Consider the following 27,508-nt stretch of genomic DNA (forward strand, 5'->3'; position numbering starts at 1 on the left):
TCACCGCTCAGCCACTTGACTCTTTAACCTCATAACCTCAATACAACTTAATAAAGCAGTTTTAGTTAGTTTTTCTAACAATATTAACACCCTGACACCTAACAGGGGGGAACCTAACAGGGGTGAATTGTGTTAAGTATGTTAGCCCTAGCTCTGTGAGTGATCATGATCTAGCTAGCATGAGACCCTACATGTGAACAGCATTTTATTTCTTATATAAACCATATTTGAAATTATAAAATTGTATTTATTTTCTTAAAGTAGCCTAACAGGGTGGAAATTTAAGGTTTTGATTTTTCAGTTGGCAAAGTTGAAATTATGTAATTTCATGAACTTTGTGTCATGCGAAGTGTAGGCTATTTTCTTAAGAGGGAAAAACTACAAACTAACAGGGTGGAACTTTTTTTGGGACAAACACAGTAAATCCCCCCAAAAATGGTTTACATTATTAAATCATCATCATTATATAAGTAGAAATATTTTAACTTGATCTAAAACATAATGAGCAAATCATTTGAGTATTTTATTATTTAATGACTGATATTTATTGTAAAAGTTGATAATTTGTGCTGGGGACATGGCAAAACGAACATGTGTACAAAATCCCAAAGTGGTTAAAATACAAAGGAATTGTCTTAAAGACACCTTTTGGTTATTTATATGATAAGGAAGACCTAAACCTATAATCAAAGCCTTTTAGAATAACATTTTTTAACATTTTATAGCAATTATGAAGTAGGATTTCCTGGGGACATTAAAAGGCACCGGTTAACAGTATTGACCCATACACGTGCTCTCTAGCTAGCTTCAGTAAAAGTGTTGCTTACGTTAGATACTAGACCTACAGTCTAGCTCTAACTGCATTTAGAATCTAACAAGCTATAATCTTACGATAAACTATCTAAAGCTGGCTGTATAAAATACTACTAATAACAATTGATATGTGGTGGTAGAAATATAAAAAAATGCAGGATTTTCATCAATTTACCAGCTAACTTGCTTCGGAGACACTGAAAATGAATGGGGTTGAGCAGTGGAAAATACAATGTTTGGAACTATAGGTCGCATGTGACACGTTTTACTTCCGCATTCTTCGATAACCATGGGAGTGTCGCAAACTCTCTTTTTATATGGCTCTGGTAGGAAAACAATATGGGCGTGAAATCATGCACCAATGAAAACTCGCTTGGATCATGACTAAATTAGAATGTTGATTTTGGAAAATTGTATTGCGTCTGTGTCCGGATCCGGACCGTGCCCACCTATTGAGTAGTCTACCCCCGGTCTAGTGGTAAACTAACGAGAGTTAGTTTTACATGTAGTCTAATGAAACACACACAATATAAATTACTTCATGCCAATGTCACAAGTAAGAAATATAGCTATTTGCATTTACTTTTGCCGGTGTGTTGTAGTTGTGGGTTGAAGCAGAGTCCATTTAAGTCTTGGCAGTAGTTAAACAAATCCATATAACCTTTCACAAAAGGTTCTTTTGTTAAAGGCTTCCTTTTAATCCACAGTGAGACTGAGTTTGGTTATCTCAATGTCGCAATTAGAATTGCGTTTGGTTACTTCAGCAGAATTGTCCAGAAAGTGTTGCAATCACTAATGTTGACTCTCAGGAGCTTGCCTTGGCGAGATCCTTTTTGAATGCCTATCCGGTTTCTGGGCTTGCGGTACAAATGGATGTTTTGAAGGTTATTTTATGTGTGCGTGCCGTTATAACCTAACCCCAATTAACATAAGAATTAGGAACCTGGACCTGGTCATTAAGCAATTTACTGACAAATATTCTTTATATTTTAGCGCACATTATTAGACTATTAAATACCACAATTCAATGTAAAAGAAACTAAAATACATAAGTAGGCCATCAGGTTTAATATTCATTATTTATTTGTATGGACCTTTATTTTGAAGCTCAAAAAAGATATACTGTATGTATCCCTCTATTCTTCCAGTGGCATTAAACTTCCAGACTCCAGGTGAACAGATGGACTTGAACCAGGGGAGATTCACACCCAACGGCCTTTGTGGCTATGTCCTCAAACCGTCCTTCATGTGCCAGCCTGACTGTAACTTCAACCCATACAATACTGGGGGTGGGCCAGGCCACAACCCCATCCATCTCACCATACAGGTAAATGGGAATTATACATACACACACTTATAGTTTATTCATTCAGCAGTTGCTTTTCTCCACAGCAAAGAAGCAGAGGTACAGAAGTGCACAGGATATCAGTGGCTAATGTCAAAGTATGGTCCTACTTTTGCCAGTACAACAATAGCATCATCTCAACTACAACATTACATAACTCTGACTATAGGACAGTACAGCAATAACATCTCAAATGAAAACATGTTAAAACATTTGTAGGTAGAATCTGTGTTCACAAGTGCTGCAACAGGATCTCAAATACAACATGCAGGTCAGTCTACAAACAGTTTATCAGGTACCACAACAACAAACACAATCTAGGTAGAGAAAGTGATCTTTATCAAATTGTCTTTCTTTTGGTCTATTCAAAAGTCATTCTGGGATAGCTGTTTGACTGCTAATATTGAACGTTGATTACATGTAAATAAAGATTCTATCTGAACTTGATAGAAACAGAATTTTGAATATACATACAGATAGAATTTAGTAAATCAAAATCTTTGATTGCAGTCTTGTGTTGGTCGCCAGACATAATCATTGAGATTATTTGAGCATTACATGAAACAACATAATTGTTTAACAGTAACCCAAAATCCCTGTCCCACTCCCTTCAAGGTGATCTCGGCCCAGCAGCTTCCTAAACCAGAGTGGGACAAGCCCAGCTCGATAGTGGACCCTTGGGTGTGGGTGGAAACACATGGTGTCCCTATAGACAACAACAAGGAGAAGACCCATCGCATTGATAACAACGGTAAACACAGGCCAAATGTACGAAGGCGCAGAAACGTGTACGGGTGTTTCTTCACAGAATTTCAGATTTATGAAAGAACGTGGCGAGAGAATCTGCGTTCCTTCTGCGCACTTTAGAACCTATGGGTACGCTATGTTTTTAGCTGTTATACGGCGACACAGAGTGACAAAAATACAGAGAGAAAATGCGTGCATGCTTAACAAATGACAGTTTTACTTGATTTACTGGGAGTAAATTGTATAGGTTATCTACAAATTATGCCAATGATATCGCTTTAGCCTATTTAGCCAGAAAGAAATTGTGTGAATTTGGGCCACAAGTGAGTTATGCCAAATGTGATATATATTTGTCATATACTATCGGTGGTTTAGTGCTTTAGTTCTTTTGGAGCATATTGCCAATGGGAGATTAAGGCAAGCGGGAGTTCAGGGATTGTGCTGATTTATTGGCCCACAATGATGACTGGTTGATAAATAATTGTACATATCTGAAAAGCCCTTCTTTTGGATCTCTGTACTGAGTGAGCGGGGTCCTGTGTTGGAATGCCCAACAAAAGTCAAGGAAAAGTCAAGCACATCGACTGTAAAAGTTCTCTGCGACTGGGATTTTCAGCGGGAGCTGGCAGACAGGTGAGGGAAAGACAATCTACCATCGGTCATGTGATGCCTGAGGTGTGGGATGACATGATCCGCCTGTCCCCAAGGTACATTAGATTGCCTTTCACTGCGGTTGACGAGACCAACATTAAAGTGTAATTTACAGCGAAAACAGTTTTCCCAAATGTAATCAATGCCATTGACTGCACACATTACAATAAGGGTATAATCAGAATCAGAATTTGTTTTTATTGCCATGTAAGTTTTGTAAGAATTTACAGTGGCAGGAAGGTGCATACAATAAACATACAGTATGTGGATCTTTACAACAACAACAAAAAGTAGAAAATGTTGAATGTATAAATACGATTTTTGGTCTAATACTAAGCTAAACAGTGTACTAAAGAGGTAAACAATGTACTAAAGAGCTAAACAATGAGATACATTCTATTACAAGTACAAGATAAGATACAAAATGATATGAATCGGGCAGCATAGTGCAAAATTACTTGTGCAAAATAGGTGGTGGATGGACTTATAAATATAGATAAAGTGTTATATCAGTGCGAGTCCTTGGCCTTGTTGAAGAGGCCAGCAGCGGATGGGAAGAAACTGTTCTTATGGCGTGAGGTTTTGGTCCTGATGGACCGCAGCATTCTGCCGGAGGGGAGTGGCTGAAACAGAGTGTGTCCAGGGTGGGAGGAGTCGGACCCTGAGGTGAGCGAGGGAGATTGTGGCACAGGATCATAGCCTGCCAAGAGCTTGATTATAGCAAGGAAATTCCCACTGTTTGGCTGCCCCAATACCTCCCTATGGCCCCTGAAAGAAATGTTACAACAAGCCAGAGTCAGCATTACATTTACAATACACTCCAGCACCTGTCACCAAAAGAGTGCTGCATTACGAACATCCCTCCCCAACTGCACATCTATGGTGCCATTAAGTTTCCATTGCTCAAAGACAACACATGCTGTAAAATGAGATTGAGAGGATTCATGCCGTTCTATTTTTTCTGCTAAATGCCTCCAGTCTCTAACCCCCTTCACCCACGTGTTGTTATAATGAGGTGAACTGCGATCCCCAAACAGCCAGCACGGTTCACAGTAAACACAATCCAATTTTGGTGAGTAGCAAAGCCAACCACAGGGCAGTTTGATACCGGCCTTTGTTGTGATGTGATAAAATGACTCTGAAAAGGGTTGAATTGATTGAATTGATTCCTAGCGCAGTGGTTCTCAATCCTGGTCCTCGGGCCCCCCTGCCCTGCATGTTTTAGATATGTTCCTGCTCCAACACACCTGATTCAAATAAATGGGTATTATTTGATACCCATTTGGTACTATTATCAAGCTCAACAGAAGCCTATTTATTTCAATCAGGTGTGTTGGAGCAGGGACACGTCTCAAACAGGGGTACTCAATTAGAAACCCAAAAGGTCCACTAACCAAATTTCCATTCAGTCCAGGGTCCGGAACAATTATGGTTTATTTTTCCTGCCCTTACCTCAGAGTTCTGGGGGTAATTTTGTTCAAAGTGTCCATGCTTTGTGTCATAGTGACCATAGCCGTGGGAACATAGGATATTTTATCAGGGGGGTGCTGCTGGGGAGGGGGGTGCTTAATGTTGCGGGGCAGTAGGGACGGACTGGGAGTAAAAATAGGGCATGCACATTCTATGTTTGATGTGATGCTAGTTCGTGAGAACGCTAGGATACTTAATGCGAGACAATTTGCCTTTATTTGAGCACAAAATAGTTTTTGGAGCTTTATGTAAAATGAACATAGACGTTTTTCAATGGTAAAACCTTGTCTAGTGAAGGTAATGTATTTCTGTCTCTTAATGTTTCAGCCCCACCCTTACGTTTCTTAGCCTGGTTTTCCATTGTTATTCTTCTCCCGGTGCTCCCGATGGCCAGTCCGCTACTGCGGGGCTGGGCTGTGCCGCGGTGGTGAATTTTCAAGTCATATCATTGGAAATTCTCGTGCTGTCAGGGGGTGCTACAGCACTACTAGTTCCCACGGCCATGATAGTGATGTTTCACATTAGCTACCACTATTGACAAGGGCAACCGTCTCATTAAACACATCGGTTTTGTGCTCCCCACCGGAAGCACAAATGCATACTTGTCTGAAATTAGGTATTTTTGGAATCAAATTTTTGCGGGGTTTAGAGCACGCCATGTTTTTCGCTAAGGAAGAAACGGGTACTGTTAGCAAATCGATTAGCCTGCGTTGTTGCGAATGACACAAACGACCTGACCCACAGAGGTTGCGGCCAACTTTCAGTGAGTGAGTTGTCATGGTGATTACAGTTATTAAAGCTCCTGATTGGACCTTTGTATTGGACAAGTAAGATAGAAACCACATTTAGTTGGAACAAACAGATGTGCCGGTTAAAATGGAAACGTTCCGTCAAAAGGAATTAATTCCATAATAATATATCGGTTATAGGTCCGGGTCCAGATTAGGAACCGCCTGGGTCCGGACCCGGACAGCGGTCCGCCAATTAGTGACCCCTGGTCTAAAACATGCAGGGCAGGGGGCCCGAGGACTAGGATTGGGAACCACTGTCCTAGCGAAAGGACCTTTAGGTTTGCAAGAGCCATTAGTAAGTATATATCTTTTTAATGAAGCGTCCAAGATATTTTCATCAAAACTCCCCCTGTCTGGGGGGTAACAAGACAGTCGTCCTGCTCTTGCTTTGGTCTGATCCTGTTCTGCACTGACTGGCATCTCCTCAACATGGTCCTCCTGATCACTGTCAACTCCTGCTTCGGTTTGACGATCACTGACCACAACTGACTCACTGCAATCCTCTCTGTCCGACTCATTAGGCCTGCAACAGGAAATTGCTCGTGAAATGCTATAGTCTAAAAAAAATACTGTCACTTTAATGGTGAATGTTTGATTTTATTTTCGTAAGATATGCTATCTTAACGTTTAGCCTATCTAGATTTTCCGACTAAATCCTGCGCAGTTTACAATGTCTAACCTGGCTGCTGCCTTAGCCTATAGGCCTATACGTGCATTTTATGACGTTTATTAGCCATGTCTAAATGCATTCAATTAGGCTATACCAGACAGTAAACATTATGTGTTTATCCTACCCTGGTGGCTGAGTTTCACACTCATTGCTGTTGGGCTCGGGGTCAGACGTAGCGTCCTCTTGAACACTCTTCGCCTCCAAATGAAGATAATTTTGCCAGCTTTGTCACCCTTTCATCCTGCTCTTTGCGTTCGTGCTGCTTCCTGCAGCCACTTTTGTGTTTGAGGGGCACGGGGTAGCCTACTTATCGCTTACTCAACACGAAACGCAATGCACACAACACAACAGGATGGGAAACAATCGCAACATGTGTGGGTGGGATATAGAATCTTTGACAACAATATTACCCAGACATCCTTGCTATTTTTTTATGGCAAAATTACTTAATAAAAACGAGACTTGTTTCATTCAGCAAAAGGCAAATGAGGCAAAATGAATTATTTCCTCTTGTTAAGACTGACTATTGTTAAAATGTTTATTGGGCAGGTGATAGCTCATAATTATGAATAACTGACACCATAATAGAGAAATGTTTGCGAATTGATGGGACTGGATCATATGAATTTCTTTCGGTGTTTTGAGCGGAGTGAGGGGCCCGGTCAGTTCTTCAATGTGAAAGCAGATGGTTTGGCCGGTAAGATTGTCTCACTTCTACGATGAGATTGAGGACGGGCCCCCTTTCGCCACGGGCCCTAGTGCAGCTGCACTCCCTATAGTTACACCACTGGCTTTCAAACAGAAAGCTGTGCAGAAAGCACTCACCAGCAGCAACAGATCTGTAGCACGCAAACTTGGGGTTGATGAAAGGCGAATTCGCGAGTGGTGAAGTCAGCTACCTCGCTATATTGTAGGCCTACGTCATGTAATTGTCGCAATTACATTATAACAATGTATAATTTGTTTTCAACCAATGTCATAATTTAGAATTATATAATTGCATTCAGTATTATTAAGTGACTTTATTTGGTAAGAGTAAAATGCCTTTATTTTGAAGGCCTTTTGGGACGCTCGTGAGTGAGATTCGACAAGCTAACAGCGAGCGAAGCACGGACAATTTAATGCTCCGATAAGTTTAAGGTTGTTATAGCGGATGTTAGCAATCTAAGGAAACCTCTATTCCCTTGTTTAGCCTACAGCATGCAGCCAACGAGGTATGTTGTTTTTTGTCTGTATTTTACTTTGGTGAACGTTATTTACATGCTGCGCATGTCATTGTATGTTCATATTAAGCTAATGTGGTCTTTATTTTCTCGTTATACTGTGGGTTTAGTTTTCACGGTGGATTTGGAGAAAAAGCTTCAAATAAACCTGTAGCAAGAAAGCCACTTATGTCTGCCAGTGCTTTGAGGGAATTAAAGTAGCCTACACTTGTGATTTACTTGTGTAATAAATACTGTTTTAATTCAACCAATTAAATAACCGTTTTCTGATTTTTTTGGTGCGGCGTTTAATCGAGGGCGGCGTTTATAACAATGTTCATTTTTGGTGCAGCGTTTATTCGAGGGCGGCGTTGATTTGAGGGCAGCGTTTAATCAAAGAAATACGGTATATAATTTGATTTTATCGTATCTTATATTATATTGTATAGCTCTGCCAGGCTTCACCGCGCAAACCGAAATTGAAAATTAGAAAAAACGTGATAACTTTTGTGAGGCTTGGTCTGAATATAATAGGTGTGTTCGACTTAATGCAGCGCCATCGGCACCAACAGCCGGCTGACTTGAAGCAGCCAATGGCATTCACTGCTTCAAGTCAGCCAGGTGCAGCTGTCTGTCGGCGTCGCCGGCGCTGCATGAAGTCGAAAACACCTATTCTCTGCCAAATTTGGTGAAGATTGGACAAACTTTGTAGGAGGAGTAGAGAAAACACTTATTTTCATTCATTCAAAATGGCGGCCGTATCAATTCGGCTGGTATCACACGTTATCATGTGTTAGACACAGGATCTCCCAAGATATCACGAGACAAAGGAATCAATTAATAAAGGCAAACAAATCAACAGTTATTGGCCAAAACGCATTTTTGCTTCCTGCGGCCACTCCCAGTGGTCACATGACACAAAAAAAATTGACATCCTCAGAAGGGTTCCGAGTCGAGATACCAAGTTTGGTGTTGATGTGTCAAAGAGTTACTGAGATATGACCCAACTTCCTGTTTGGTTTTTTGAAAACAGTTTTGAAAATCAAAAATCCTTTGATAATTTGAGTGAGGGTTTCTCTGACGATGATATGCGCTAGATTGGACAAGAATTGTAGGAGGAGTCATGCGCGCAGATGGCACTGGGGACAGAATCCTAGTGACCCCGATCCGTCCCCACCACTCTCCCTACGTAAGGCCACAAGCATCGGTTAATAACTGCACAGCTGATTAGGCGATGTTAGCGAAGTATTCGCGTGTGTAACGTTGTTAGCGTGTATTAGCGTGTGTAACGTTGTTAACGTGTATTAGCGTGTGTAACGTTGTTAGCGTGTATTAGCAGGTAGAGACACTAGTAAGGTTGCTGATGGTGGTGCCCATATCATCTGCGGAGGCAGAGCACAGTTTCAGTGCGTTACGCAGATTGAAAACATGGTTGCGATCAACCATGACACAAAAAAGGCTCAATGGCATTGCTGTGTGCCATATTCACCAAGACATAGCCTACTTGACAAACTGGACAAGATATTGCCCAGTAATATTTTCAGGGAAATGAAAGGAGGAGAGATGTTTTAGGGACCTATTGAGTCTGCTTCTAGAGGGTAAATTTGTGGAGTTCCGGTCGTCGTGAACATGGAGTAGACACGTTTACTTCACGCTCCCACCTACTTTATAAATGTAGTGAATTTAGCCCCTTTTTTCCTACCCTACGAATATTCATTTACAACTATTAACCCCTAATAATCGATCCTGTGAGAAGATGGCCACGAAAAACTGCAGAAGTACAAGGACGACACTACTGCCAAGAATAGCGTGGCTGCTGGCCGTTCTGATATGGACGCCATTGCCGCCATGTTAGAAGAACATAGAGTGGCCCTTTCGACTGAATTCAGATCCGCTTTCTCAGCCCTCGAGTCAAAACTTGATATGATGCAATCCAAAGTAGATGGCCATGACAGCCATTTGCTATCCCTTGAGTCTAATGCCAATGCGGTCAGCGATAGCATTAGGGAATTGGAAACTAACTGCTCAGCCCTAGCCAACGACAATGCTAAGCTACAGGCAAAGGTGATGGATTTGGAGGGACGTAGCAGAAGGAATAACATACGCATCATTAGCCCACCAGAATCAGTCGTGGGCTCACGTCCCACCAAATTTTTTGCTGGACTACTGGTGGAGGTGTTGGGTGAAAATGTCCTTCCTTCAACACCAGATTTAGACCGTGCTCATCGTGCCCTCACCGCTAGGCCAAAATCGTAGGATAAACCTCGATCAGTTGGAATTTGCGTCACTCATTTTGGTCGGAGTCTACATGGCGCCGGGTCCACAGGTTAAAGAGGCCCAACGCATGCTCGCCGACCAGATTCTGAGTGTGGAGCGAGCAAACCCGGATTCCCTTGTTATCGTACTCGGCGAATTTAACAAAGGTAATCTCAGCCACAAACTCCCTAAATACAGACAATTCATCAAATGCCCAACCAGAGAAGAGAACACTCTGGATCACTGCTACACTACAGTCAGTAGAGCCTACCACGCCATCCCTCGTGCAGCACTGGGTCACTCTGACCATGCCATGGTCCATCTGATTCCTGCATACAGGCAGAAATTAAAGCTCTGTAAACCTGTTGTGAGGACATCAAAACAGTGCACCAGTGAGGCTATGGAGGATCTGCGGGCGTGCTTGGACTGTACTGACAGGATAATGTTCACGACTGCTACCAATAGTCTGGATGAACTCACAGAGGCTGGGACATCATACATCAGCTTCTGTGAGGACTGCTGTATTCCAACACGCACCAGGGTGAACTTCAACAACGACAAGCTTCAACAAACGACAACCAGAGTTCTCAGGCAGATTACCAACTACAAGCCCAGAGCCCCCCACTCCACTAACGACTCTCGCCTGGCCAACGACCTGAACGAGTTCTACTGTAGATTTGAAAGACAATTGGACAGTCTTGAACTACCCCTTCCCACCCAGGAGGCCTCCCACCTCCCCCCCTCTACAGTGACGACTCTCTCCATTCAGGAGAGTGAAGTTAACAGACTTTTCAAAAGGCAGAACCCCCGCAAAGCAGCTGGGCTCTCCTGCCACCCTCAAGCACTGCGATGACCAGCTGTCTCCGGTGTTTACCAACATCTTTAACACCTCCCTAGAGACATGCCATGTTCCAGCCTGTCTCAAGTCCTCCACCATCATCCCTGTGCCCAAAAAGCCAAGGCCAACAGGACTCAATGACTACAGACCCGTCACCCTGACCTCTGTGGTTATGAAGTCTTTTGAGCGCCTTGTGCTGGCACACCTCAAATCCATCACCGACCCTTTCCTGGACCCACTGCAGTTTGCCTACAGAGCCAACAGGTCGGTGGATGACACCGTTAACATGGCCCTCCACTTCACCCTACAGCACCTGGACTCCCCAGCATCCTACGCCAGGATCCTGTTTGTGGATTTCAGCTCTGCCTTGAACACCATCATCCCTGCCCTGCTTCAGGACAAGCTCTCCCAGCTGAACGTGCCCGACTCCACCTGCAGGTGGATCGCAGACTTCCTGTCTGACAGGAAGCAGTGCGTTAAGCTGGGAACACAAGTCTCTGACTCCCGGTCCATCAGCACCGGATCTCCTCAGGGCTGCGTCCTTTCCCCTCTGTTCTTCTCCCTGTACACCAACAGTTGCACCTCCAGTCATCCGTCTGTCAAACTTCTGAAGTTTTCGGACGACACCACCCTCATTGGGCTCATCTCTGACGGGGACGAGTCTGATTATAGGTGGGAAGCTGACAACCTGGTGACCTGGTGCTGCCAGAACAACTTAGAGCTCTATGCTCTTAAGACAGTGGAGATGGTTGTGGACTTCAGGAAGAATACAGCCCCACTCACCCCCATCACCCTGTGCGACTCCCCAGTCAACACTGTGGAGTCCTTCCGCTTCCTGGGCACCATTCTCTCCCAGGACCTCAAGTGGGAACTGAACATCAGCTCCCTCACCAAGAAAGCACAACAGCGGATGTACTTCCTACGGCAGCTGAAGAAATTCAACCTGCCAAAGACAATGTGGTGCACTTCTACACAGCCATCATTGAGTCCATCCTCACCTCTTCCATCACCATCTGGTACGCTGCTGCCACTGCCAAGGACAAGAGCAGACTGCAGCGTATCATCCGCACTGCTGAGAAGGTGATCGGCTGCAATCTGCCTACCCTCGAGGACCTGCACACCTCGAGGACCCTGAAGATTGTGGCTGACCCCTCCCACCCTGGCCACTCCCTGTTCCAGCTACTCCCATCCGGCAGAAGGCTTCAGTCCATCAGGACCAAAACCTCACGCCATAAGAACAGTTTCTTTCCATCTGCTACTGGCCTCTTCAACAAGGCCAAGGACTCCCATTGACATTCATTCATTATTTAACCCAGTATCTGATTATTATGACTATGTTGACCACTCATGCTGCTCATTCTTATTCTTATTTTTATATATATTTTATTTTATATTCAATTGTTTTATTCTTAGATTGTTTAGTTCTTAGGAATAGTTAAACTTCTGTACCTTTACTTAATTTAAGATTCGTATATGTTTAGTGTTTGCACCTCCCTGCCACAGTAAATTCCGTGTTTGTATAACATACATGGCGAATAAACCGAATTCTGATTCTGATTTGCTTCCACAAGTTCCAAGTTCGCGATCGGGTGATACGTGAAGCCCGCAAAATTAGAGGGTAAACTCCAGTATCGTGGCGATCCAATTCACATTTTTGAAGATTACAGTCCGGATGTTTTGAATCAGCGAGCTGAATACCGAGATGTCATGAAGGCCCTCTACAACCTTGGCCTCGAACCTACTCTGCACTACCCAGCTAAGCTGTTCGTCACACAAGAAACAGCTTTTCTCTCCCCAAGAGGCTCAAGAGTTTGTGTCTTCGTTTAGCCGTCCACACCCGAACGAGTAGATGGATCATACTACGCTGACAAGGGGCAGCATGCAGAGATTTCAACAGCCATATCACCACAGTCTTTAGGCGACGAGATCCAACGTGAACTGTCAACCATACGACCTGTGAGTTTTTGACTAGACATGAGTTGAAGAGGACAGCAGTTTTTTTTAGTTTTTTTTATAGGTTGCTTGCTATGCTAACTGTCTATAAGCTTAACGTCATGTGCCTTTGGCTGCTTACATTTTCCTTTCTGATGTTATCGCTAGTGGTTCTTTAGAAGTGATTGTTATTATGGCGAACTATTTATTTTGTGGTTATAGCCATCGGCATATATGTTGTCACGTAAAAACCTAGGCTAAACTTTTCTTCTACCTACTATTTTTAGCCTACTGAGGCATTGCCTTCTAGCCTGGTCCTAACCAGGCTCTCGTACATTGCATTTGTACAGAGAGTCTGGCCTCGCTCCATTGACAAGCGTTGACGTCCTTGTAGGCGGGTACTCTGTTGAAGTGTAAAACTATTGGATCTGCTCAGAGCCACTCTGATCTGCCATAACCAATCGCTAGCGTTCGCCTTAGCCAATTCCTTCACCACTACTGTAACAGAGTTAGCTGCCGTAGCTGGAAAATCTAACTTTTCCCGAACCCCGTGGGGAGGAGGGCCACAACATCATGGCCACCAACAAAACTCAGCAAAACTTTTTCTTGCTCCGGCTTTAGCTGTTGGATATTCGGCAGCGTTGCCACAACGGACCGAATGGCTTTGCTCACACATTTCTCCGCCGCCATTACGGAACTACAACACAAACTAGCGCATGACATCAAAGTCATCGTTCTCAGCCACTCCCCACTCAACCTGAAAAATCTGACTTACGTACCTCATGGCCAGACCTATGTACAGAAGCAAAAATAACATTGAGCGGAAGTACGTAGGAGGGCAGAGCCAGGCTAATTGCCTTCGGCTTTGCCGTAACTTTGTCTGGAGGGGTAGCGTCTACATTGTGCTGTGTGTTAACAAGCTGTTTATTGTAACATTACTGTTTCGTTGTTACCATTATCAAATAGGAAGGGGCAGTCTTATAGCCTGGTGGGTTGCGAGTTCGAGACATGAGAACCCAAGAGATGCCGTGCAGCAGCGGGAGCTACCTCTGTTGTAGTCTCCAGGCTTTGGGGGGGAATAGGGTGGTGGATTGGTTATGGGTTTCATTTTCTTTGCCAGCTGATATATACAGTTAGGTCCATAAGTATTTGGACATTGACACCATTTTCAGCATTTTGGCTCTGTATACCACCACAATAGATTTGAAATGAAACAATCAAGATGTGCTTTAAGTGCAGACTTTCAGCTTTAATTTCAGGGTATTTACATCCAAATCAGGTGAACGGTTTAGGAATTACAACACATTTTATATGTGCCCCCCCCCTTTTTAAGGGACCAAAAATAATTGGACAAACTAACATGATCATAAATCTAATTGTCACTTTTAATACTTGGTTGCAAATCCTTTGCAGTCAATGACAGCCTGAAGTCTGGAAGCCATAGACATCACCAGACGCTGGGTTTCGTCCCTGGTGATGCTCTGCCAGGCCTCTACTGCAACTGTCTTCAGTTCCTGCTTGTTCTTGGGGCATTTTCCCTTCAGTTTTGTCTTTAGCAAGTGAAATGCATGCTCAATTGGATTTAGGTCAGGTGATTGACTTGGCCATTGCAGAACATTCCACTGCTTTGCCTTAAAAAACTCTTTGGTTGCTTTCGCAGTATGCTTCGGGTCATTGTCCATCTGCACTGTGAAGCGCCGTCCTATGAGTTCTGAAGCATTTGGCTGAATCTGAGCAGATAATATTGCCCGAAACACTTCAGAATTCATCCTACTGCTTTTGTCAGCAGTCACATCATCGATAAATACAAGGGAACCAGTTCCATTGGAAGCCATACATGCCCACGCCATAACACTACCTCCACCATGCTTCACTGATGAGGTGGTATGCTTTGGATCATGAGCAGTTACTTCCCTTCTCCATACTCTTCTCTTCCCATCATTCTGGTACAAGTTGATCTTGGTCTCATCTGTCCATAGGATGTTGTTCCAGAACTGTACAGGCTCTTTTAGATGTTTTTTGGCAAACTCTAATCTGGTCTTCCTGTTTTTGAGACTCACCAATGGTTTACATCTTATGGTGAACCCTCTGTATTTACTCTGGTGAAGTCTTCTCTTAATTGTTGACTTTGACACAGATACGCCTACCTCCTGGAGAGTGTTCTTGATCTGGCCAACTGTTGTGAAGGGGTTTTTCTTCACCAGGGAAAGAATTCTTCTGTCATCCACCACAGTTGTTTTCCGTGGTCTTCCGGGTCTTTTGGTGTTGCTGAGCTCACCAGTGCGTTCTTTCTTTTTAAGAATGTACCAAACAGTTGATTTGGCCACACCTAATGTTTTTGCTATCTCTCTGATAGGTTTGTTTAGATTTTTCAGCCTAACGATGGCTTGCTTCACTGATGGTGACAGCACTTTGGACTTCATATTGAGAGTTGACAGCAACAGATTCCAAACACAAATACCATACTTGAAATGAACTCTAGACCTTTTATCTGCTCCTTGTCAATGAAATAACGAACTCCCTTTATGAGAGAATAACATACACCTGGCCATGGAACAGCTGAGCAGCCAATTGTCCAATTATTTTTGGTCCCTTAAAAAGGGGGGGGCCACATATAAAATGTATTGTAATTCCTACACCGTTCACCTGATTTGGATGTAAATACCCTGAAATTAAAGCTGAAAGTCTGCACTTAAAGCACATCTTGATTGTTTCATTTCAAATCCATTGTGGTGGTATACAGAGCCAAAATGATGAAAATTGTGTCAATGTCCAAATACTTATGGACCTAACGGTATATCTTTAGATGTTCTCTTGACAATGTATACTTACTTTGCCTTACAAAGCTAGATGATAACAGATGACACTTCTACAACTCAAGTGCATGGAAGTGGCTATAAGTTTGTCAGTTGGAATGTGAGGGGTCTTGGTCATGTTATGAAATGTGCTAAAGTATTTGCATATCTGAAATCCTTGTCTGCTGATATAATGTTTCTGCAGGAAACACACATTAAACATACCGCCAAAGCTAAACTTAAGGTCAGTTGGGTAGACCAACAGTATGAAGTGAATTTCACTACTAAAGCTAGGGGGGTGGCAATCCTAATTAGAAAGAATGTCCCTTTCATCAAATCTTCTACAATTAATGATCCCAATGGTAGGTTTCTAGTAGTGACTGGAACCCTAAACTCTGTTCCAGTAACATTCGTCAACCTTTATGCACCTAATTTTGACAACCCAGACTTCTTTCAGAAGGTTTTTAATTTGATTCCAGACATTTCCAGTACTAATATTATACTAGGGGGCGACTTTAACTGCGTGCTAGACCCTCTTCTGGATAAACAGTTTTCCAAATCCCTTCAAAAATCAACTCCTGTGTTCGCCTAAACACTTTAGCTGACAACCTCAACCTAGTTGATATATGGAGGCTTAAACATCCAACAGTGATGGACTATTCCTTCTTCTCTCCGGTGCATAAGTCATACTCCCGTATTGATTATTTTTTACTGGACTCAAAACTGTTATCAACTGTCGAAACTGTAACAAACTGTAGGGGGTTAAATATTGTCCAAACAACCAAAACAAATTCCCCTATGGTTTAAAGGAAGATAGGAAACTGAACAGTGTATTAGCATGAACCAAATAATGCCAATACAAATATAATTCCAGTTATTTGATTATATGGGTTAAATCAGAGCAAGAATGGTCAACGTACGGTTAAATGAAATACACATTTAATAACATTGCAAATGAGTGAAATCAATTACAAGGCAAACATGTTACAAAATGAAAGCTTTAAATCTTACCTACTCTACCATGATCATTGTAAATCAGAGAGAAAGCAAGAGTAGGACAGTAGGACAAGGGAAAACTGAGGCGAAGGTCTCAGGAGATGAAGAATCCACAGAACAATGCATTACAATTCCCTTTATACACAAGGACAACCAATCAGACCACATCTTGAATGGGGTGTGAGGGCCATCAAGTTGAGACCGTCCAGAAACTCCAGACTTTAGCATATGGGAGGTGGGGGCAGGTTTGACACCCAGCCTTACAATACCAACCTATTGTTATATCAGATCATGCGCCATTGTCCATGATACTTAAAATAGGGGTAGATAGAGCTGGACGCAGTCAGTGGCGCTTTGACCCCACACTTCTAGCAGATGAACAGTTTTCTAACCACCTTCAAGAACCTATTTCTCACTTTATCACTGAGAATGACACTGGTGACGTCAACGACTCTATCCTCGCTAAGCGGTTTAGCGGCCTAATTTTCAGGCTAAGATAAAAAACGCCCCTCTTTTTGGTTCGTGGAAGCAACTTTCGATAAATCACCATAGTAACATATCAATTAGCACTAACCTGCTCCAGAGCAGGCTAACGTAAGTGTAGCTAGATAAGCTTGCCACACCCCCGGAAAATAACATGGCAGCTCCCTTTTTGAGAGACCCAGTTGACCAAGGAGCTATATTTTAGTTCGATTAGCTTTCCATACCAATAGAGTTCTTCGCGATTGCCAAGATCCTTTATTTCACACGGATGAGTTCTTGTTTGAGCAATATCGATTCAGCCGACAAGGACTCATTTATTTGCAAGACCTTCTCGGGCCGTACATTGCAAATATCACACACTGCAGCAAGCTTTATGCTTTATTATGAGCTTATGCTGCTGTATATGAATATGTAACGCAATGTTTTAGGAAATGTCTTGTCTTATCTGTTGTGCCTGTGCTTTTTATGTTTCAAGGTGGGAGAGTGGGAGTGGGAAACGTCATATCAATTCCTTTTAATGTCTTGACGTGAAGAAATTGACAATAAAGCTACTTGAAACTTTAACTGTGCTTCAGACTCTGCATAGCCTTGAGGTTTTTTGCGTCAGGTACAGGCTACATTTTTATATAGTATAGGCGATGCAGAAAACATTGGCAAAGCCGCAGCATGCGTTGCTGTAAGAAAAGTGTACTTGGCGCTTAACCAGCTGATGAATCAATTCATCATATTCCCTGGCCATGTCCCAGTCAATGAAATCAAAGAGGGATTTACACATAGGCCTAAATGCACATATATAGTAGGCCTACATGATATAAGCGCAGTATATCCTCATAATTGTCTATGAATTCGTATCAATTAGATACTCTTTGGCCTTGTTTTTATCTAGCCTACTTATTCTGAAAGAGTTGAGATCATTATTTTCGCTAGCAAGATTTCATTCGATTATTAATTTCCATTAAGCCTACTGCCAGCAGGCACATTTAAAGAAATGTGATCTGATTGATTGGGGTAATGAGGCACTTAAAATGAGCCTATACATTTCCCCAAAACATTCGCATTTAGCTTATCTGCAATTTTTTTGCCAAGCTGCTTGTCTTGCTCTGGCAGCGGTGGCGGTGTTTGACTTAGCCATGTGCTTATTGTCTTCGTAGAGACTCATTATAATAGTTTTCTCGGATGGCGAGAATAGCCTATCACCGCTCTCTCTTTCGTCTTTTCCGCCATCATACCGTTAGAAAATCACGGTTTTGGTGATCGACCTTTCCTGCCTTTTGAAGTAGGACGTGCATGTGCAATTTCCCTGATTAGTTTAGTAGTGATGGGAAGTTCGGATCATTTTACTGATTCGGTTCTTTGAATCTAGTTTAGTAAAATGAACGAATCTTTTTTCAAGTCATTCGTTCATTTCAACGGGGGGGGGGGGGCTATCCGTCCACTGCAAACACGTATCATATTCTCATGCATGACATGTGCACCAGCAGATACTATTTTAAAAGAAATTCCTGCATTAAAATAATGTATCATGACAGTTTGTATGATTTGGTCATTTATTATCACACTAGCATTTAATTATCACGGCAAACAATTACACTGCACTAAACTTTAAGTGTAAATGTAAAGTGAAAATAACAAAACCAGTCTGTATGATGACTGGAGCGAATATCATTCACGCCTTACTAAAACAGCGGCCACGCGAAAGGGAATGAGGAAACTGTTTCCTCTATTAAAAAATACAATGCGGGTCACGTGAAAAAAGGATCCAAAGACTCGTAGAAAGACCGAGTCGGGAAATGAACAAATCGTTCGTTTCCTCCAGTACAGAGCCTATGCAGGTCACGTGAAAAATGATCCAAAGACTCGTAGAAAGACCGAGTCGGGAAATGAACGAATCATTTGTTTCCTCTAGCTACCACTACAGAGCCTATGCAGGTCACGTGAAAAATGATCCAAAGACTCATAGAAAGACCGAGTCGGGAAATGAACGAATCGTTCCCTCTAGCGTTTCCTCTAGCTACCACTACAGAGCCTATGCAGGTCACGTGAAAAATGATCCAAATACTCAGACCCGAAGACCGAGTCGGGAAATGAACGAATCATTTATATTTACTTGGAAGAGCCTATGCAACAGTCCCGATGCGCGGCCACGAGAAAATGAACAAATCACTCTTTGAGAGGACTCGTTACTCCCGAGTCCTTGTAAGGATTCGTTCAAAATGAACGGATCGTTCACGAACGACACCACTAAAGTTTAGCCTGATTGAAATTAACCACATGATTTGGATGCGGATCAGCCATTGACGAACCGATATTTGCTGTTCTCACTCATCTCGCTAATGTTAACGGGCTAAAGGGACAATTGATTAACTTAGCTTCAACCCTTACGACGAACGGGGGCCCTGTACCAGTCTAAAGTCAAATCCACGGATCCACAGATAATGAGAATATGCTGGCTATTTTAGAGAATAGCCAGCTCCCTTCACTAGACGAAGCAGCTAAGGCAATGGATGCCGTTATAACGTTGGAGGAGATCCTAACAGCTATTTCTCAATTCCCTAACAACAAAGCCCCTGGCCCAGATGGGTTCACCATTGAAGACATTTTTAAGAGATACTCACCTAGTTTATTTTTTTACCATCAATTTAGTTTATTATTGGAAAAAATTTACAATGAAAAGTCATACTTGCAGAGGGAATTCCGAATATTTAATTTAAAGTGTAAATTTCATTTCACATTTCATGCTATGTAGGCTATACTTATTTTTATTTATGTAAATCTGTGTTTATACTTCCGTTTTCATACACATTGTTATATTTGTAATCATTTACAAATGATTACTGCTGAGATCAGCAAATGTTTAAATAAAACATTTGCAGGGCATGATGTTTTGGTGCATGATTGACATACTAATGTTTATTGCAGCTTCAGTATATATACATATATATTACACAAAATAACTAATTGAGTTGGAATCATTTGCTGACAGCTTGGTCCCCCCCAGTTCAAAAATTCCATCTGCACCCCTGGGAGGAGTAGCGGAAAAAAGTTTTTCCTTCAAATTCAAAATGGCGGAAAATCAATATAATCGGAAATAGAAGTCAGTGTGTGTTGAACTCATCTTGATATAGGGAATCCAACGGTACTTCATTTTTGAAAATCTGCCGTACGGTTCAAAAGTTACTCGTGTCCAACTTTGACCCGTTGGTGGCGCTAGGGTGCTCCAATGGGAGACATGAAACTTGGTAAAAATAAAGAGGGGACTGTCCTTAATGAGTGTGCCAAATTTCTAGGGGCTGCCATAGACTCCCATACACTCCAATGGCGGAAGAAGATGCGTAATAATAATAAGAAAAGGTAGAAACACTTAAGTGGCTCCGAGGCTTCGCTGTTTGGCCACCAATAATACTATTAATAAAAACAATTGGTGCCTTCGCAGCTTTGCTGCTTTGTCCGCAATAATAAGAAAAGGTAGAAACACAATACGTGGCTTTGCTGCTTGGCCCCCAAATATATCACATTTGGCAATACTCATTTGTGGCCCAAGTGCACAGATTCTCAAACCACATTTTCATAAATCTGAAACTCCCGTACACGTTTCTGCACCCATTTTCTTGCACACGCGCCTTTGTACATTTGTCCCCAGGTTTTTCTTCTGATCTATTAAAGAAAAATAAATATTCTGCATTAATAGCACATCTTTAATTTATATATGGGTTGTTGTGAATCCCTTGAATAACAAAACAATAATTTTTCATCCCTGCAATTTTATTACACAAAGTTTGCTAAAGATACTTTTCATAGTGGTACAATATGGAAGGAACACAGTGTTGTTGAAAAGAAAAGAAATCTCTGTGTTGCAGGGTTTAACCCTCGGTGGGACTGTACTTTCAACTTCACTCTTCACGTGCCTGAACTCACATTGGTACGCTTTCTGGTAGAAGACCATGACTACACTTCCAGAAACGACTTCCTGGGGCAGTTTAGCCTGCCCTTTTCCAGCATGCGCACAGGTGTGTATGTACAATCTGTGGACATTGTAGTGGTCACATTTAATTTCATTCTTGTGTTATGCAATATGCAAACCTAGTTAACATATTTTGTTCATCAACCTTGTAGAGGAATGTTAAAGAGCTGTCCTTCCCTGCACTCCCAGGTTACCGACATGTTCCCCTGAGGAAGGTTGATGGCTCCAGCCTGTCCCCCAGCTCTCTCTTCATTCACATCAAGGTCACTCCCTGCCACAGCAGCCCCACCAAGAGCCCCACTGCTGAGAAGTCACCATCTAAATTACCAGCCAAAAATACTTAATGTGTACACCCTGATTGTGTCAGACTGTTGTGAGAAATTCAAAATTTTACTAATATGTGACACACTGGTGAAAAGGGGCCATTGTCAGCCAAGGTCATTTCTCAGTTTTTTATAGATTGTAAGTGCAGATTGTAAGACTTCGAATTGTGTCAGACATTGAAATCAGAAAATAGTTGAAGATTTGCGTATCTGAATGTTAATAAACCTGGAATGTTCTAGTAGAGAAATCCCCCCCAAAAGCTCCGGTCATTTCACTGCATTGAAAAGAAGAAAATTATATCTTCACACTCGATCAAATTCCAGGGTCCTGCTTTCTTAACTTACACTAGATATGTTTTATCACCCAGTGTTTTTTTATTTTCAAAATCACATCAGGAATAGGTAGTTTAAAGCTATTTTCCTCCTGTTTCTTTTCAATTGCTGCTGGCAATTTTCAAGGCTGCAATTCGCTTTTCTATGTTGCAAGGACTCCCTTGCACAAATATGTAATTCAGACGGTTATAACCTAAATAAGATTTATATTTATAACTAAATATGTATAGACTATGCAAAAGGATTTTTCAACAATTTTATTGAATTCTATGAAGTTCACTACATAGCCATTTGTGTGTAGACAGGTAAGTGCAATTCGTATGTTATGACATTGGCGGCAACAATAATTGTAATGGTAAAACGAAGTAGCCTATGTTTTGTTAATTGCATACACAACAAACATTTACCTTGACCTGTACGATGGCCTCAGGCTCGACAGAACCTGACACTTTGCCAATTTTGACTTCAAAAAGATGCTGCGCAGTGTCAAGTATTGTGCAAAACCTGCCTGCCTAACGTTGCTACATCACCGGGCAACACCTAATTTGGTCTTAAAAAACAACACAAAGCCATGTAAGATGCATTGCTAAAATGCTGAACACCAGTGTGTCAAATAAGCCTAATAACCCCCGACAGGATCACTGATCAAAATGTTTCAAAGCCTAACTCCATATTCATGTATGAAATTACTCAAGCAATAACAGCGTTCATCACAAAATATATGATGCCCCTCGGTGATACACATACAGTAGGATCACTATGGCTGTCAGTGCCATTATGTTTCTGTTAAGCTACTGACTGGACCAGAAATGTTCAGACAGTGTTTCTTTTTCTTTTAAGATTTAACCTTTAGATGCGTGAGTTCTAAATATTTCTGACAGTCCCCAAAACGGTAGCTAGCTAGCTTAGTTAAGAAAGTGCAACCCACATGTTATTACGTTTAGCTTTGATGTACCAACATATTTTTGATGAGGTAGGCTACAGGCAGTATGTTTTCCTTAATTTTTCTGAACTTTGTGTGTTATGTTGCAGACCGGAGATCAGTAGTAGGCAATATAGCCTATCTATATTTATGAATAATAAATCATGTAATAATCGCATATTAAATTGCAATTGCAATATTAGTCAAAATAATCGCAATTTGCTTATTTTACGAAATCGTTCAGCCCTAGTATAAATGAGTCAAGTGAGTTACAATAAATGAGTCTATGAGTATTCTACAACATATTAGAAAGCTAAAGGAAATGTAGGCCTATTATTGATGTGGTGAAAGAACTGTGTAAGCATTGGAATGCTTGGAATGTTGACGGTATCTTGACTTGAGTAGACTATACGTTGAAGGGAACTTGAGGGACAGATTGACCAAGGCCACTTCAGTTTCCGACCTTGCCTTGGTTGCGTGCAAGAAGCTATGATCTACCGATCATTAAGGGACCATTGACCCCCTTTTTGCGCTAAAAGTAGCCTAGGGAAAACCGTCTGCACTGTGATACAAATCAAAGCTACATCATGCATGATGCGCCCAGACCTCAACTGGAAGCTTAAGTAAACAAGAACAAATTATGAGTATTTAGTGATCCTAAACATGTTGTTTATTATGTTGAGTGATTTACAACTGAACCGAACATTAAACTTTTGTAATATGCAAGAAAAGGGAAACCGTAAAAAAACAAAACGGAATGCTGACAACGGCACCTTTTTCACCAGAGCAAGTCACATATGGTTGCCTGATTCTTCATGATTTTTTTTCTCCTAAATTCTAGGAAAGTTACGTTCCAGGATTCATATATCCCATTAAAGTAGGGATAGTTTGATTCAAACAAATTTTGACACCTCAGAATAGATCTTAGAGAGCATGATTGTGGCTCATTTTAGCACTTACCTATGTACTGTATCTAGTGTTCTTTATGCAATAATTTGAAGTATTAATACTGTCCTTGTGTCAGACTGCTTGACTGATTTTCTTGAAGTCTTGAAACCAAACCATTCTCCTAAAAGTATCCTGGGTGAATGGGCCTGTTGCATGTGCACCTCATCTATCCCAGTATGCATTTCATGTTACCATGCATGTAAAAAGATGTCTGGTTTGTCAATATGAAGAATGCCTTTTGCTCGTAATACAAACTTTCAAAATAAATTTTATCTGATGATATTACAATAGGACTAAGGACTATTTTAATGATACTCTGTTATACAAGTTACAGGTCAATCAACAATGATCAAACATCAGGTTCTTGAAAGATTGCTATCTGTTATTCACTGAGTGTAAACTATCCATATTTATATACATTTTTGAGTTGTTAAGGCTACATATGCACTACATTGTATGTTTAGGTAATGGCAGTAATAGTTACCAATAGAAACCAGGGTTCAAGCTTTTTTATTATATATAAACAGAATTATATAATTACTTAATATACACTACAATATGTCCTATGCTGTGCTGAAGTTATGTGAGCCCAGGGTTTTTTGTCTATTTTTAAGATTGAAAATTAAGTTTATAATTTGATTAGAAGCTATATTTTTTGTTACAGTAAAAATGTTGGTGTTAGCTTACTTTTGTAAAATAACCTAGTACATACAAAGTTTTTGTACTGTGGTAGAATTGTCAGTTTTTTGTTGTTTTGTTTTATTTTGTCGGTAGACTAGTTTCATGTAACCTGACTTATCAGATGGTTTTTTATGCAAATCCATTTTGAAAGTTGTCATCGGAAACGGTTTGGAAAAAGGCAGGCACTTTCAAAAAATACTGAGAAGGTGATGCATCACCTCTCGGTGACCATTTATCACAGGCAAATCTCAACCATGCCCCGTGCTGCCAGTAGTTCTTCATAGTTTTAGTTTTCTTCACAGCAAAGCACTTCGGAGCCAAGAACCAGACTGAAAATCTCAATTGATCTCTTCTCAATCATTTTCATATTGTGAACCATATCTGAATGGAGACCTGTTGAAAAGGATGATGGTGGCTCATGGTACACCTCAGCTATTTTAATCAATTTCAGATTCAAGAAACATGTCTGCCTCTGCTGAATATGACTTTACACTTGTACAGTTGGGTTCTTTCTAATTGAGAGAGAAGCCCCTGACACAATCTCCAGCATTATGGCTGGTGGATTTGGATAGCTGGTGGATATGGCCCTAAATCCTAAATCTTTCTACCATTTAATTCTGTTCAAATGTGTTTGAGGGAACTCCATTATTTGTACAATAACACAATTTTTGTCACATGGTGGAAAGCAAAAGACATTCAGTCAATCAGACCTCCTTGTGTGACAGCACAGACACGCTCGGAAGATCGAAACAAAGACAAATCTACCTTGTGCAACATATAGTATTGCGATGAACAATCTCAATACAGGAGACAGGATTACTTTGTAATGGTATATAGAGTATACACATTTAGAAGAGATGCCACATTGTTTGATTGTAATACTGTCCTTTTCACCAAATGCAGTATTTTCTGTTTTCATCTGTTTGGATTTTCTGTTTTCTAGCCCTAACCCATCCGAACAAGATTATTAAATAAACAATTATGATAATGCTAATTTAAATGGCCTTTTCAGTAATCCAAACTATAGACTTTAGTACTGATATGTTAAGATTAGTTAATTACTACTATATTTAAGAAATTGTGTTAGGGTTAGACCTTTTTTGTTTAATTTTTTCCCCAAACAAGTCCACCATCATTCAGATTTTCTTTCTCCAAAGTATATATTGTGGGGTTAGAGTTATTCTCCATTACATTTGAAGACAAAAATCCTGTATCTACAGTATATACGCCGGTACAGTTGTATCTGTTCCATGGGCTTCTATACTCTTTTCCTGACGTATTCCAGTTAACTTTTAAGGCATGTACTTCTAAACTTTTCAAGCATTTATGTCCCCAAATTGTTTTACTAATATTTTTTTTTATTAACACATGCCAGCATTGCATGTCAAGCTAACCTGGCTGTGCTGTTAACAAGATGTGTTACAGTTATGTTTGATCTATTTTACAGATGTATTCCTCGTGCCTAGGAATAGCAACTAACCACAGTGCAACAAAACATCTCAAACACGATGCAACTACAACTCTGAATGAAATTATGATATTAGTACAATACCACAAGCACAGCATTATATATTAAACAGTGCCTCTAAAAGGTACTGATTGACGCTCTGGATAAGAGCGTCTGCTAAAATGACTAAATGTAAATGACTAAATGTAATTTATTCAAATGTTTTTTACCACTATGGATTAAGAGTCAGGATTTTTCCACCTAAAAATACAAAACTAGAGATGGTACAACTTCTGGGGAAATTGTAGGGTGTGCTTGCTTGCGTCGGTTGCAGATGGGTCCGTTTATTAACTGTAATTTTACAACTGATATTTCTGTATATTTTATATAAAAATGCCTAGTTATTATTTATGAAGATTAAACGTCACCTTAAGTTTTTCGCTTCTAGTGATATTTTCAAGCATTTAGCCTACTCATTCATTAAGAACCCCCTTTGAAACAAGTTGAACCCCTTAAAACAAGCTATTCTAACCAGGCTCGACAATAACGTTGACTTGATATAGGGAATCCAACAGTACTTCATTTTTGAAAATCTGCCATACGGTTCAAACGGTACGCGTGTAAACACATATCCAACTTTGACCCATTGGTGGCGCTAGGGTAGCCTGGTCCTAACCAGACTCTCGTACATTTCATTTGTACAGAGAGTCTGGCCTCGCTCTATTGACAAGCGTTGACTTCCTTGTAGGCGGGTACTTTGTTGAAGTTTAAAACTATTGGATCTGCCCAGAGCCACTCTGATCTGCCATAACCAATCGCCAGCGTTCGCTTTAGCCAATTCCTTCACCACTACTGTAACATAGCTGCCGTAGCTTGAAAATCAAACTTTTCCAGAACCCCGTGGGGAGGAGAGCCACAACATCATGTTCACCAACAAAACTCAGCAAAACTTGTTCTTGCTCCGGCTTTAGTTTATAGATATTCGGCAGTGTTGCCACAACGGACCGAATGGCTTCGCTCGCATCTTTCTCCGCCGCCATTACGGAACTACAACACAAACTGGCGCACGACATCAATGTCATCGGTCTTAGCCACTTCCTCTCTTCGCTGATTGGACGGTTGAAAATCAACCTGAAAAATCTGACTTGCGTACCGAATGGCCAGACCTAGTACAGAAGCAAAATCTAAATTGAGCGGAAGTACGTAGGAGGGCAGAGCCAGGCTAGCGCTAGGGTGCTCCAATGGGAGACATGAAACTTGGTGAAAATAAAGAGGGGACTGTCCTTAATGAGTGTGCCAAATTTCTAGGGGCTTCCATAGACTCCAATGGTGGAAGAAGATGCGTAATAAGAAAAGGTAGAAACACTTAAGTGTACGATCGGTGTACTGGCCCCGTACACTTAAAGATCCTGTAAAGTGGAATTGAAAACGAGTTCACCACACCACAGAATAATGTGTTATTAACTACCCATCCAAATTTGAATGGAAAAAACACAGACAAGTATGTTAAATTAGGCTTTGAAATCGTGAAAATCAGCAATCTTCTCTGCTTGAGACTGGGGGGGCGTGTCGCCTGAAGGAGCGGAAGCTCCGCCCCTTGCTGCCTACCTACGACCCAGATAATGGACGCTACGTCAAGCCGAACAAAACCGTATAGAATTAGAATTTATTTGTTCAATGAGTGAAACATACAGATGCATAGAAATGAAATGTTCCCCTGAGCTGTAACAGTAAAAATTGACACCAGAGACAGCAGACAGTGAGCTCTCCAACTAGGCTACTTCTAGCACATTAGCTACCATTTCACCAAAATACCATAATTCTACACCGAGTAGCCTAATATCAAGTTAGCGGTTTGCACTAACTCATAGCAGAGATACCTCTGGAAAGTTATCTAGTATAAT

At 41.2% G+C, this 27,508-nt stretch overlaps 2 protein-coding genes across 4 annotated transcripts in view; one reads left to right on the plus strand and one right to left on the minus strand.

Annotated features, from left to right (window-relative positions):
* LOC136950446 (1-phosphatidylinositol 4,5-bisphosphate phosphodiesterase delta-3-A-like) overlaps positions 1-25,240 on the plus strand; it is an 84,227-nt gene extending 58,987 nt beyond the window's left edge. For 2 of the 3 annotated variants that reach the window (XM_067244789.1, XM_067244790.1), the window contains exons 12-15: positions 1,962-2,140; positions 2,774-2,909; positions 20,847-20,996; positions 21,140-25,240. In XM_067244789.1, the coding sequence (XP_067100890.1) occupies positions 1,962-2,140; positions 2,774-2,909; positions 20,847-20,996; positions 21,140-21,294 (620 nt within the window). In that variant the 3' untranslated portion in view covers positions 21,295-25,240. Of the gene's footprint in view, positions 1-1,961; positions 2,141-2,773; positions 2,910-3,404; positions 3,485-20,846; positions 20,997-21,139 lie in introns of those variants that run through there. The other variant, XM_067244791.1, reaches the window with a different exon arrangement.
* The window catches only part of LOC136950449 (sperm axonemal maintenance protein CFAP97D1-like), a 62,089-nt gene continuing 38,616 nt past the window's right edge, over positions 4,036-27,508 (minus strand). The window contains exon 6 of the mRNA XM_067244796.1: positions 4,036-4,324. Coding sequence (XP_067100897.1) covers positions 4,316-4,324 — 9 coding nt within the window. The 3' untranslated portion in view covers positions 4,036-4,315. The remainder of the gene's footprint in view (positions 4,325-27,508) is intronic.

The sequence above is a fragment of the Osmerus mordax genome, chromosome 10, assembly GCF_038355195.1.
Source record: "Osmerus mordax isolate fOsmMor3 chromosome 10, fOsmMor3.pri, whole genome shotgun sequence".
Taxonomy (NCBI): domain Eukaryota; kingdom Metazoa; phylum Chordata; class Actinopteri; order Osmeriformes; family Osmeridae; genus Osmerus; species Osmerus mordax.